Source organism: Eleutherodactylus coqui, chromosome 6, assembly GCF_035609145.1.
Source record: "Eleutherodactylus coqui strain aEleCoq1 chromosome 6, aEleCoq1.hap1, whole genome shotgun sequence".
NCBI classification, from domain to species: domain Eukaryota; kingdom Metazoa; phylum Chordata; class Amphibia; order Anura; family Eleutherodactylidae; genus Eleutherodactylus; species Eleutherodactylus coqui.
This window is the reverse complement of record NC_089842.1, coordinates 169,184,488-169,198,328: the sequence shown is the minus strand read 5'-3', so window position 1 is coordinate 169,198,328 and position 13,841 is coordinate 169,184,488. Positions and strand designations below refer to the sequence as shown.

The 13,841-nt window shown below is 41.4% G+C and overlaps 1 protein-coding gene across 1 annotated transcript in view; it reads left to right on the top strand.

Annotated features, from left to right (window-relative positions):
* Nucleotides 1-13,841, top strand: part of SYNE2 (spectrin repeat containing nuclear envelope protein 2) — a 351,232-nt gene that overhangs the window by 293,037 nt on the left and 44,354 nt on the right. Inside the window, exons 91-95 of the mRNA XM_066608185.1 lie at nucleotides 3,548-3,695; nucleotides 4,236-4,330; nucleotides 6,778-7,012; nucleotides 11,953-12,147; nucleotides 13,032-13,157. Coding sequence (XP_066464282.1) covers nucleotides 3,548-3,695; nucleotides 4,236-4,330; nucleotides 6,778-7,012; nucleotides 11,953-12,147; nucleotides 13,032-13,157 — 799 coding nt within the window. The remainder of the gene's footprint in view (nucleotides 1-3,547; nucleotides 3,696-4,235; nucleotides 4,331-6,777; nucleotides 7,013-11,952; nucleotides 12,148-13,031; nucleotides 13,158-13,841) is intronic.

The following is a 13,841-nucleotide window of genomic DNA, read 5'->3' as shown; positions in this document are numbered from 1 at the left end:
ACTCCATTAGGCCACTGTGACACTTCATCTGCACCAGTGCTTCGCAAACTCTGAACTGGACCTCACTGATGAGTCAACCTCCAGTTGTGGGTGAGGGGCAGCTGGGGAGGAATTCTTTAACTAAGTGATCAGAAGCTACACAGGCCTTTCTCTGGTTGCATCTACCTCTAGTTTTTGTTACATAATTGACTCTTTTTGTGCATGTTTCTATGTTTACTGGGTTCAGGAGACAAAAAGTGAACTAAGAATGCATTTTGATTTTTGACATGAACATCTACTAATGGTGAGGCCCTTATGCCACTATGATCTGGCTTCTGGTGCTGCAGGAGAAAAAGGTTGAGAAGTCCTGGTCATTAGTGATGTAAAGTATCATTGCAGCCACTGGATAATGCCTTTACAGGATGTTACTGAATCTAAACTGTTCTAGGCCAAAGATTTAGATAGAGAAGAGTAGGGGGCCTAAGACAGAGCCCTGGGCGACACCAACCAGAGGCGACAATGTGAGGATGTAGTGTGCAAATGGGAGTTCAGTCAACGAAGTACAAAGACTTTCAGGAGAGGGCATAGTTTGTGATACCAAGAGTGGAGAACATTTGTAACAGGAGGGAATGGTCAACTGCATGAAAGGCATAGGACCTGTGTAGGAGGAAGAACCTGAAAACCTACCTCTTGAGAAAAGCCTACAACTTAATGGTAATGATCCATTTACACAGGACGAGTTGTCAGGCAAACCATGCCCAACATGTGTCCTAGTGATGCTCTCTCCTGTGCTGTTACATAGGAGCGAGTATAGCCGGCATCGCTCACAGCACTGCTGGAATGGAGGCGGGGCGGCTGAGGAGTGTTCTCCCCTCGCCTGCCTCCATTCACAGTAAGCAGACAATCGTTCAGAAGTGACCGACTGCTGTTTACATTGAACCGCTCATCATTCTGTTTTCTGCATGCAGAAACTGAATGACTGAACAATTATTGTTCAGTTGTTGCATGCATTTACACGGGACGATACTGTACAAATTGCCTCGTTCCCGCGTGAATTTGAACGATTCTGAATGATAATAGTCTCGTGTAAAAGGGCTTTAATCCTGCTGCTAACACAACAGGAGCAACTTCTCCCCTCACCTACAGTCTCCATCCTTCTCCCTTGTAGACTGTAAGCCCTCATCGGCAGGGTCTCCTCCTCTTCTGTATCCGTATGCAAGTCATTTAATAGGTCTTTATTTTCCCCCCATTTTCTATATGTAGTGTATTTAAACCTCTGCTCTCAATTGTACAATGGCCTGGAATTAACAGAGCTTTAAAATAAATAGATAAGATTATGGCTTCTCATTACTAACCAGCTCCATGGTCAGAAATGTTACGAAAGTCTCAAGTTCAAATCCTTAAAGGTGTTGTACCACAATTACAAGTCCTCCCATATCCACAGGATAAGAAATAATTTGTTGATCAGTGAAGGTCTCACTGCTAAGACCTCCGCTGATCTCGAGATTGATGGTCCTGTGTTCCCCAGCCTCACAGCGGGGTAACTTACCCCCTGAAGTGAGGAGGAGACTGAATGGAATGCTCGTCACACAAGCGCAATAACATTCCATGCAATTTCAGTGGGACTGCAGAGATACCCAAGTGGTTACCCTCCTCAATAACATTCAGGAATGACCCTGTTGGGTTCTTGCAAAATAGAGATTTGTTGGCTATTGCAGCGCTTTCGGCAAACAGACAGATCTCTTGAATTTTGTATGCAGCACACGCGCATACACCATTTTTAACGCTCCCATAGACTTTCTTGATCTAACTTAGAATAGCACATGTAATAGCACTGTTGGTCGCATAAAAAAGTGTCTGGGAGTAGTCCAGCTCACTCAAATGGGTTTGTGTGTTGTCTGTGTTCAGTCCATTAAAAACATGGACATCACATGGATGGGAAAAATGCCCATATGAATGAGCCCTTATAGACTCGCCTCAAGCAATTATTCGCCTTGAAACAACTTCAACATATGGAATTGCATGTTGAGCAATTGCCTAAGAATTCATCACTATCATTAACCTTGACAGTTTTGGACAAGCTCATTTCATTCTGCAGGAAAAGGACATTACAGTTTTGGACGAAATTAGTTCTTTCTATTTCAAATGGCTGTAGCTCCAGTTCAATCAGAGCTACAAACGTGCTTTTGGTGTCATTTTAAGGCCAGGAAACATGTTGGTAGCTCTTACAGAACCAGCCGTTTGATGTGCAGTTGGGAATGCTGGATATAAAGCTGTCATTTGTCCGTGTGCAGAGCGGAGTAAGAGGGGGAGAGGGGCAAGCCTGCAGCAGAGGAGATCTGTGAGTCTCCCTTATATCTCACTGTCCCTGGGTATGAATTTATATTCATGCTATTACCCCCAATCAATCAGAGAGCATATTTGTTCTCTAATTGTCATTTATGGGGGTTTTTTTCCCAGAAAAGAAGTGAAAAAAATGAGGACTTTCTCATTTGATTACTCCTCTACGCTATTTAACTGTGCAGATGCTGCAGTCACTGATGGCCATAGAATCTAAATGTTTTTACAGAAAATTAAATGTTTTTTTCCCTTTACACAAGACTTTAAATATTGAAAAAATAAAATTACCAAAAAATCCTACACACAATTGGTATCTCCAGAACCATACTGTAAAATATTACATTATTTAATCAGCGTCGTGAATCCCATTAACTAAAAAAATTCCAAAGTGGCAGTTTTCTGGTCATTTCACTTCAGCAAAATAAAAAATAAGCAAAAAGTTGTATATACCTCCAAATAGTGGATATAAAAACTAAACCTGTCCCATAAAAGGCAGGACCACATACAACTCTGTCTATGGAAAAATAAAACGCTCTGGTTCTGGTATGTGGTGCCACACATAGTCTTTGTAGAAAAAAAAGTGTTTAATTGTGCAAACATGGTATAACAGAACAAGACCTCTAGAAATGTGGTGTCGTCATAATCCTAAAGAGCTGAAGAATAAAGGTAACATAATGTTTATACCATATGGAGAACTTTATAAAAATAAATCCCAAAAAGCAGTAGCCAAATTGCGTTTATTTACATTGCGTTGCAGCAAAAAAATGAATAAAATTTATTCAATACATTATATGTATCTGAAATTGGTTCTTATAAAAACTAGAACTCGTCATACAGCTAGATTGGTGAAAAAATAAGAGTTATGACCACTGGAACACAAAAGGGGAAATGATTTACTGCTTCTTAAAGGGGTTGTCTTTACATTTTCGGGAGGGTTTTTCCAAATTCAATGATGACTGTTGGGTGGGTTAAAGGGGATGTACTGGAATCTGAAAAAAGGGTCTGCTTTTTTACTAGATAGTAGATCAGTGGGTTTGTCTGTTTTTGCAACCCTGTCCCATTCAAGGGAATAAACCTATGTAGAGACGGCCAATGGGCAAGAGTGTCACTGTTATTGAGGGGAAAATGAGGGATAAAAACTTTTATTAATAGTGATTAATAACAATAGAAGTTCTGTATAAGCTGACAGTTTGGTAGTAAATAGCTTGTAATAACATTGCTTTAACAGGCAACATCGAATGATTGAGCTAGAAAAAAATAACTTCATCCAGAATTACGAGACTTGGATGCTGTGTCTGGAAAAGATGGAGAACAATCTGACAGAGGGTATCGCTGGAACCTTTGAAGCCCTGAGAATGCAACAAGAAATCTATGAGGTATGTGAGGTCAGGAAGTACTGTAGTAGCAGCAGAGAAACATTAAGATACTGCTGATGGGTCTGGTGAAATATCTCAACCTGTTCCTAGAATGAAGATAGATGGAGAGGGACTTCATCACTAATACTTTCTGGCCTGTATGGGAGTTTGTACACTAGGCACATGATAGGGAGAATGACATATATGAATTTACTTATAATGATATTGCAGTGGTGTGGCCAATGGCTAGCTACAGTATGTTTAATTTGCAGCACTGAAATGCAGCCCGAGTAACATCTGCATTTAGTGTATATGTTCTTCTCAGGTCTGCATGAATATCCTCTGGGAACTCTGGTTTCTTCCTTCCTTCCAAAAATATACTTAAAGGCAAATTGTCCCTTGTGTGACTGAGTGAGATACAGAAAATAGAAATGTGTGAGTCCCAAGTGGAGACAGGGACTGAGGTCATAAGATACATTCCGTGTTTTGCACTGTCTACTACCGCAGTTATGCATAAATATATATTATAATGGAAGTTTGTAACAAATGACTCTTTTTCAGAGGCTTCAAGCTGAAATCGCTATAAATGAGCACATCTTGCCTTCTTTTGTGGACAAAGCATTGAGCGTCTTGGAGTTGGAGGATGAGCAGAACAGGTACCTTTATGTAATCTTAGAAGATGGTGTGTTCAAGATAGAGTAGAGGTTACATCTACTTTAGGTGGGAAAATAGGTGTTAAGGCCTGTTCACATCACATTATTGTTCGAAATTAATCCATTGGTTTTCAGAGGGGTATCAGTCAGGATTAAAAGTGTCCATTGTCAAGTTTTCATCAAAGGTGTAGCTAGGTTTTCCTACACCTGGTGCAAAGATACAATCCCCCAACACACACACACTCTCCACGACCAATCAATGAATGAACATAGCTTTTTGTGACACCCTTTGTAAATTGATTATTGACTGCACGGTTCTGCATGTAAAGCTGCTATTTACCTAAAAACCTAGGGATAGTGCCCACGAGCGGATTTTTACTGAGGTTCCCGTGGCGTAAATCCGCTGTGGAATTTCTCAGTAATTAGGTTCTATTGAACCTAACCTGCCAATGCCGACACGCGGAATTTTACCGCGTATTTCCGCCACGGTAAACAAATCACAGCATGTTCTATTTCCCGCGGATTTACACCGCGGGAGGTCTCCATTAGCATAGTATTATTGGAGACCGCGGAAAAACGTGCGTTTTTCTGCGATCACCAGTATCCGTGGTTTGTTTATGACCGCGGTACTCCCGTGGCGGAAATCTGCGGTGGAATTCAGCTATGCAGCTATTTAACTATTGATTTGAAACTAAGCCAAACAGTATCTCAGTACAGTCCTTGGCTGCCCTGTGACCATGCAGCACTGTGGTCCATCTCAAATCCCAGTGGTATAGTTAGCGGACTCCAGTGCAAAAGCTCAGCTTGAGACCCCTGTGGATGACCTCTTTTCACGGCTATTGGCAAGTTCAGATGTGGCTTTTGCTGTGCATTTGATGCTGAATTGGTGCAATTCCTTGTCAGATCCATGGGAAAAAACGCCATGTGAGTATGGTCTTAAGTGACTCATTGGTGCACTTGCAGCCAGGGATGTTGTTTGGGTCTTAAGACATCAGGGCACAATCCCCAAGAATTATGTTACCCCTCTTTCTCCCTCATAGTAATAATCCCCTTTGTGCCCCTTCATAGTGATAATGCCCTCCTGTGTGCCCCTTCACACTGACCGTTTCCTTCTATGTGCTCCCTTCACAGTGATACTATACTCCCATGTGACCCCTTCATAATGATAGTGTCCTCTTACATGCATCCTCCACAGTTATAGTGCCCTACTATGTGTCCCGTCCAAAGTGATAGTGCCCTACTATGTGTTCCGTCCAAAGTGATAGTGCCCTACTATGTGTCCCGTTCACAGTGATAGTGCCCTACTATGTGTCCCGTCCACAGTGATAGTGCCCTACTATGTGTCCTGTCCACAGTAATAGTGACCTTCTATCATTTCCTGTACTGAAGAAATAGCTGCAAGAAAGTCCCCTGACAGTACGGCCTGGAGTCTCATTCTTCCCACACATGTGACTATTCAAATACTCGCAACATCATACCGGTCCTTCAGCTCCCCCAGCAGTCCTCCTATACATGTGACTGGTCACATGATTATCACATTGCAGCTCCTCCTACCCTTAAGATAGTGTCTTACTTCTCCTGATAGTGCTCTTCTGCAGCACGCAGCGGATTATCTTCTTTGACTGCAGACTGCCCCCCGTCCTCATTTTGCCCAGGGAACATGCCACATCTGCCCCCAGCTATGCCCTTGCCTAAATTAAGATCCCCTTTTTTTGGTTGTTGTGCCATGCAATTTTTCATTTTAAGCTCAGATTTTTTTCAATAAGCTTGCATATTTAGAGTAACCTCATTTAAAAAGTAAAGAACAGATTCTTTGGGAGTGGGTACAAGCAGATGTGAACTTATGTAACAGATGCATCAAAAACTACACTGCTGTTCTTTCCTATAATGAAAGACGTTATTAAAGATTTTTTTTTAATTAGGACATTTCTACAGTATGCAATGAGGTCATGTGGAGCAAACATTAGTTTATTTTGGAGCAGGACCTGTATTATGTCATGTTCTCCTGATCTCCTCCCTTCGCATACATAATAGCTCTTGGTATGGTATATTATACTTTATTATTTTAGGTATCCATCTAACTGCAGAATACTGCCGTTTAATTGTCCATATCCTGTGAAAGTGGTGTTCCAAAGATCACCTTCTATCCCCTATACACGGGTTGGGTGATACAAGTCTGATCAGTACAGGTCTCACCACTGAGCCTCACAGCGATCCAGAGAATAGGGGTCTGCTATGTGAACAGTAGACCGTTACCAACTGGACCTCTGTGTAGCTGCACAGGTTGCACTCACGGTATGTCTTACCTGCAGTCGAATGCCCTCTTGTAACAGTCAGCAGCCTTGTTTAAGACATAATATTGACTTGTACTTTGCAATTTTTTCATATCTACTTAGCTGTATGTAAAACGGGGAGAGCAGCAAATTAATAAAATGCTTGCTATTTCTTAGAAATGAACTTATTCTAAAGCTTACATCTTTAAAAGAGAAGTGGCAGAGCGTGATCAGGTTGGTACAGCAGAAGAAGAAGGAAATAAGTGCCCTTCTGAAGCATTGGTGGCAGTTCAGAGTCTCCAGGCAAGGCTTGGAACGGCAGCTATGTGACATTCAAGAAGCCGTATCTACTGTCAACCATCAGAAATGTCACAGTTTAATCAACACCAAAAAACTGATGCATGATTTTAAGGTAGGTACCTGCAGGAAATGTAATATGCCCCATAGCTATGAGAATGAATATATACTTTCTACTAGTTTGCTAATGTTTAGAGATTATTGAGATGGGATAATCGCTTCACATGGGCAGGAGAAACGGATGTCACAAATATTCACTTAATGGGGTACCACTAGGGAAAAGTGATATGGAAAAGGATCTGGGGGTATTAGTGGATAATAGACTAAACTGGAGTAACCAATGCCAGTCAGCTGCTGCAAAGGCAAATAAAGTCTTGGGGTGTATTAAAAGAGGTATAGGGGCGAAGGACGAGAACATCATCCTTCCATTATATAAGGCACTTGTCAGGCCTCACATGGAATACTGCGTACAATTCTGGACACCGGTGCTCAGGAGGGATGTTGCGGTACTGGAGGGGGTTCAAAGAAGGGCAACTAAACTAATACATGGAATGACGGGACTGGAATACCCAGAGAGGCTATCCAAATTGGGTCTATTTACTCTAGAAAAAAGAAGGTTAAGAGGGGACCAAATAACTATGTATAAGTACATGAGGGGACAACACATGGATCTCTCCCGCGATCTGTTTACACCCAGGACCACGACGGTAACAAGAGGACATCCGCTACGATTAGAGGAAAGTAGGTTTCATCACCAACATAGAAGGGGATTCTTTACTGTAAGAGCAGTGAGACTATGGAACTCTCTACCGGAGGAAGTGGTGATGGCAAAATCCACAGAGGCGTTTAAAAGGGGACTTGATGTCTTTCTGGAGAAGAAGGATATTACAGGATATAAATATTAGGTGAAGTGTCAATCCGGGTATATAGGCAGGTAGGAACTATTAGGGGTTGATCCAGGGAACAGTCTGATTGCCATTAGGGAGTCGGGAAGGAATTTTTTCCCCGAAAGGGCTAATTGGTTTCTGGCCTCGGGGTTTTTTGCCTTCCTCTGGATCAACAAAGTACGATAGACAGGCTGGACTAGATGGACAATGTCTTCATTCAGCCTTACATACTATGTTACTATGTATGTTATGCTTCAATTTTTTCCCCGAAAGGGCTAATTGGTTTCTGGCCTCGGGGTTTTTTGCCTTCCTCTGGATCAACAAAGTACGATAGACAGGCTGGACTAGATGGACAATGTCTTCATTCAGCCTTACATACTATGTTACTATGTATGTTATGCTTCAAAAGGACATCTCGTGCTCTGGAGGACTCGACAGCTCCATACATCACACAGACAGCTTTTTGATTTCAATGAGCACCATTTAACCTTTCTTTTCCCCCTGGTGGCGCTGCAGGGAATTGTTGTTCCAGGTACTCTTGCAGCTTACAACTGCTTGCTGAAGCAGCAGAACACCCTGTGATCAGCTTGTCACCCGGGCATCCATCTATAAATTGCAGTTGACCACAGTGGCAGTACGCACCGCATATTTTCATGGAAGTCTTTTAAAGTAAAGAGATTATCCAAAGCAGGAAATTACTTTAATGGGGTTCTCCACTTTGAACAATTCCTAATTGTTACAGGGGTTCCCTGACAATAAGTTAATCACAAAGGACCCCTAGAGATCAACTGTAATTTGTGGGGAAATCTGGCAAAGATTTTAAAATTTTCCTGCAGCGTCACCACCGGGAAAATTAAGCATTATCCAGTGCCAATTCAAATCATTGTGATGCTTGTGTCATGAAGAACAGGACAGGTCCTCAAGATCAAGAGATGATTTTTCTAATGACACTCGACTCTGCTTATGAAATCAGGATCCGAAACTGGGGACCTTTCTAATCTCAGAATGTCCCTAATAGGGTATATGAAAATGGGAATAATGCATTATGCAAATTTAAAAATCCCTTTGTGTAAATAGGATGTAACATGGTACAACACCCACTTGTGGTGAACAGGCCTTGTGAACATGCTCATGATAAAAGAGGATATTGCTATCACAAGGCAATATAATGTATTTGTCTCCAAATATACAATGCATGGAGCAGGAATCCATGGCAAAAAGACATCTTTATTAAATACAATAGTTTATTTTTGTCAATTAACAAAATGCAGAGTGACTGAATAAAACAGAAATGTAAATTAAATCAATATTTGTTGTGACCACCCTTTGCCTTCAAAGCAGCATCCGTTCTTCTAGGTCCACTTGCACAGGGTCAGGAATTTTGTATGCCTATAGTCAGGTGTATGAATAACCAATTATACCAAACAGGTGATAATAATCAGCATTTTCATATGTAGTTTTACATACAGTCATTAACTACAACAGAAACCACTGTGTAGGAGGCTTAAAACTGGGTGAGGAACAGCCAACCTCTGATACAAAGGTGAGGTTGTGGAAGACCGTTTCATGTCACAGGTCATATACACCATGGCAAGACTGAGCAGAGCAACAAGACACAAGGTAGTTATACAGCTTTAGCAAGGTCTCTACCAGGCAAAGATCTCAAAGAAGACTCGGGTTTCAAGATGTACTGCTCAAGCTCTTTTTAAGAAGCACAAAGAAAAAGGCAATGTTGCAGACCATAGACGCAGTGGTCAGCCAAGCAAACTTAGTGTAGCAGATGAGACAACACATACTTCCCTTCTAAATCGGAAGATGCCCAGCAGTGCCATCAGCACAGAACTGGCAGAAACCAATCTGACCCAGGTGTACCTACCTACTGTTCATAGAAGTCTGGCCAGAAGTGGTCATCATGGAAGAATTTTGGCCAAAAAACATTCCCTCCGACTTGGAAACAAGGCCAGGTGGTTCAACTAGGCATGAAAACATAGGAACTGGGATACAGAAACATGGCAACAAGTGCTCTGGAACGATGAGTTTTAAATATTTGACTATAACAGAAGGCACTTTGTTTGCCAAAAGGCTGAATAGTGATAGAATAATGAGTGTCTGCAGGCAGCAGTGAAGCATGGTGGGGGCTCCTTGCAAGTTTGGGGCTGCACATCAGCAAAATGAGTGTGGGATTTGGTCAGGATTGATGATGTGTTCAATGCTGAGAAATACAGGCAGATACTTATCCATCATGCAAGACCATCAGGGAGGCTTCTGATTAGCTCCAAATTTATTCCGCAGCAGGACAACAACCCCAACATAAATCCCATATCATTAAGAATTATCTTCGGTGTAAAGAAGTGGTGGTGGTCCAGGAAGTGATTATATGGCCCTACAGAGCTTTGATCTCAACATTTCTGGGATTGCATGAAGAGCCAGACATATTTGAGCAAGCCTACATGCACAGAAGATCTGTAGTTATTTCTCCAAGATGTTAGGAACAACCTCCCTGCCGAGTTTCTTCAAAAACTGTGTGCAAGTGTACCTAGAAGAATTGATGCTGACTTGAAGGCAAGGGGGAACACCCCAAATATTGATTTCATTTAGATTTCAGCTTGTTTATTAACAAAAATAAACAATTAACACTTCTATTCCTGAAAGCATTCTTACTTTGCAGCAATTTTTCCACATCTGCCTAAAATTTTTGTACAGGGCTGTACAATACACCATAAAAATAGTCTTAAAACGTAAAACAGCATGCATGCCAATTGCAGATGTACAAACTCAAGGCAAGTTCATCAATAATTGCCAGTGCACGTGAATAATAAATGTCATAGTAGCACATAATTCATGTAAAACAAAATATAATGCACTTAAAAAAGTAGAGACGTATGAACCACCTGTACCCTGCTTTCCCAGCGTGCGTGTTGCATATCGCTCTGCGGGCAATAGACGAAATGAGAGTTTGGCAATCAGGGTACAAGTGGCTTAATGCCTCTATTTTTTAAGTGCTTTATATTCTGTTTATACATGAACTCTGTGTTATTATGACATTTATTATTTATATACGCTGACAATTCTTGATAAACTTGAATCTGCCCATCTGCAATTGTCATGTACGCTGTTTCATGTTTAACTGACTTGTAATGGTATATGTATTTAATAAATGTGGATTTTTGCCATGGATTTTTGCTTTGTGTGTTATATGTTTGCTATTAGATATTATGAAAAAAAGGGTGTGGTACGGGGTTAGCCAGTAGAGCAATGTGTGATTGTTCCCAGCAAGAGAAACCACATAGGCTTTAAAAGGTATCATATCTACAAGATTATCAAAAATACATGATGTTAATGTGAGTTTCCACCCAACGCAGGGTTCTTCTTCAGGCTTAAATGAAATAGATCTGAAGAGGCATGCACATTTATACACACATACTTATGACAAGGCACAAATATGGATGTGATTTGTTTGCACTTAAAGGAATACTTAAAAAGCATTTTTAACTTGACACAGATGAGGGAAAGTTTTATGGTCCTTGAATTTCTGTTAGGGGGGTCACCACACCAGCAGTCTTTTCTGTGCTATAGATGGCTCATACCTCCCATTCATGCATGAATCCTAGTGAAGAATCCTCGCGACACTTTGAATAGAGGGTTAAATTCTTCACGAGGATTTATGCTTGAATGGAAGGTATGAGACATCTATAGTATAGATAGGACTGCTGGCCTGTAACCCCCCCCCTTCCCGAAACAGTAATTCAGGGACCATAAAACGTTCCCTCCCTTATCAGTGTCTAGTTAAAAATGTTTGTGTTTCTGTTGCAGTATTCCTTTTATTGCAACCCAATCCCATCCATATCTGTGCCTTGTCATAAGCATATGTGTATAAATATACATGCCTCTTTGGACCTATTTCATTTAACCCTGAAGGAGAACCCTGCATTGGTTCGAAAGCTCTCGCTAACATCATGTATTTTTGTTAGCCATTAAAAAGTATCATATCTACAAGATTACGTGGTTTCTCTTGCTGGGAACAATCACTATTAGTTATTTGCATGGAGCAAGTGTCTGTCTTGTTACCAGCCCAGTAGTCTGAGTAATATATATATACTATTGGCAACCGTTGTGTTTGTACTCTGTTCTTCACCATGTGCTTGATGTACTACTATTTTCTGCACAGGACAAGGAGAGACGATACAAAAGATTGCAGCCAAGTTACTTTACCACTCTCAACAATTGTAAGGACATACTGTCAGTCGCTGAACCAAAATCCCAGGCAGTCCTTCAACAAGATCTGAACCAACTTCAGAACCTTTGGCAAAGCACAGCACAGCAGCTACAAGCTATTCTTGCACATTTCAGTGAACTTACCCAGGTGAGTGTTTTCATCCAGAGGTTACAGCGGCTGTCCAGACTATGCAGGGTGGGAGGGGGATGGATCCAGGATGGTTGTATGTGGTATGAATATGCTTGTGCAGTGGTGTCACTTGGTTGACTACTACAGTCTTCTTTTAATTTCTATTTCCGCAAATGTGATTTTGAGAAAATCTATACAATTTACAGCCAGTTATCTACAATTTTCATATATTATCACACTTTGCCCACGTTTATGTCTATATGTTTATCCTCCGATATTGTTTCACTACATGGTTTATGCTAACGAAGTTTCATTGATAACTGTGTCACTCGATTTGTTTTGTGTTTTCAACTATTTATTGTTAATTTTCATTAAAAAAAATAAAAATAACTCCTCCCTTCAGCACCATAAACTAAGCTATTGCGCTGTTAATGGTGACAGGGAGCCAGGCGCTGTATGTCTTATACTCACCCATTCCCCCGGTGCCCGCACCTGGAGTCCACACGCTGCATGAAAAACTCTTTTTCTTAGATTGACGTGTTTACGCTGGGAATGAGGGAGCAGGTAAGTATAAATAAAAACATCACCCGGCTCCCTGTCATAACTTATGGTGCTCTGGGGACATGACAGGTTAAAAAAAAGGGTGTCCAGGATTAGAAAAACATGGCTGCTTTCTTCTCAAAACAGCTGTACATTGAAGTGAATTGCTCTGAGTTGCAATACTACAAACAACCTGTGGACAACTGTGTGCTATGCAGAAAAGCAGCCCTGCATTTTTTATCCTATGACAAATGTATCTGTAGTGGAAACTTTTTAAAATCAGAATGTCTGATCATTTTCGTTGATTCACTGCCTAGATTACAGTATCAACCAAAACTGGTATTATTCATTATTTTCTGTAGAAAAGCAACAATTTTGAATTCAAGATCGAGGACAAAAGAAAAGCTCTTCATGCCCTGAAAGCAAGATTAGACGAACCACTGCCAATGCTTCACGAGGAGCTACAAATAGCGAAGACACCACTTAAGGTATTGCCCTATAATAATAGTTTACCTCCGGTGTACAAAAAAGAAATAGCATATAAGATTCAGATAATTGGAGTCACGAGGATTCCGCCCCCCCGCCCCCCCGCCCCCCCCCCCCCCCCCCCCCCCCCCCCCCACACACACACACACACTATCCTAAAACATGGGAGTAATCCGGCAGTTCAAAAGTTTAACTTGAACCTCCTGAGTCCCAATGTCCCAAAATGTCAATGTCTTCAGGGCCCCTCAGGCACCATGTCCTTCCTGCGACTGCTACCGCTGCACCTCTATAGCTACGCCCCTGAGGACAATTAGCAGCTGCAACATTTAAATTATTTTTGCTTGTTTTTTTTCTGTATCAGACTCTTTGTTGCACCTCACGGTCTCATGCTCATGGACGAGTTGTTCTTTCGACCCATTTTAGGTAGATGGGAATTTATAGTCCATATTATGCTGCAGTTCTCAGGCCACGTATGATCAGCTGAATTTAACTTGGATCACCCTAAGGTTCTACAGTTAGCTAAATTTAGTTTCGTAGAACTGTCTGCGGTTCTGGTCTTCAGACTTCAAGTTGGTCCGTAAAGTGCAGGCATGTTGCAGCCATCTTGGATAGGCCTTACGTACTACGTGTAGATCACACCATACTTACTACATACAGGCATCATACATGAAGAACGTTTAATGTTC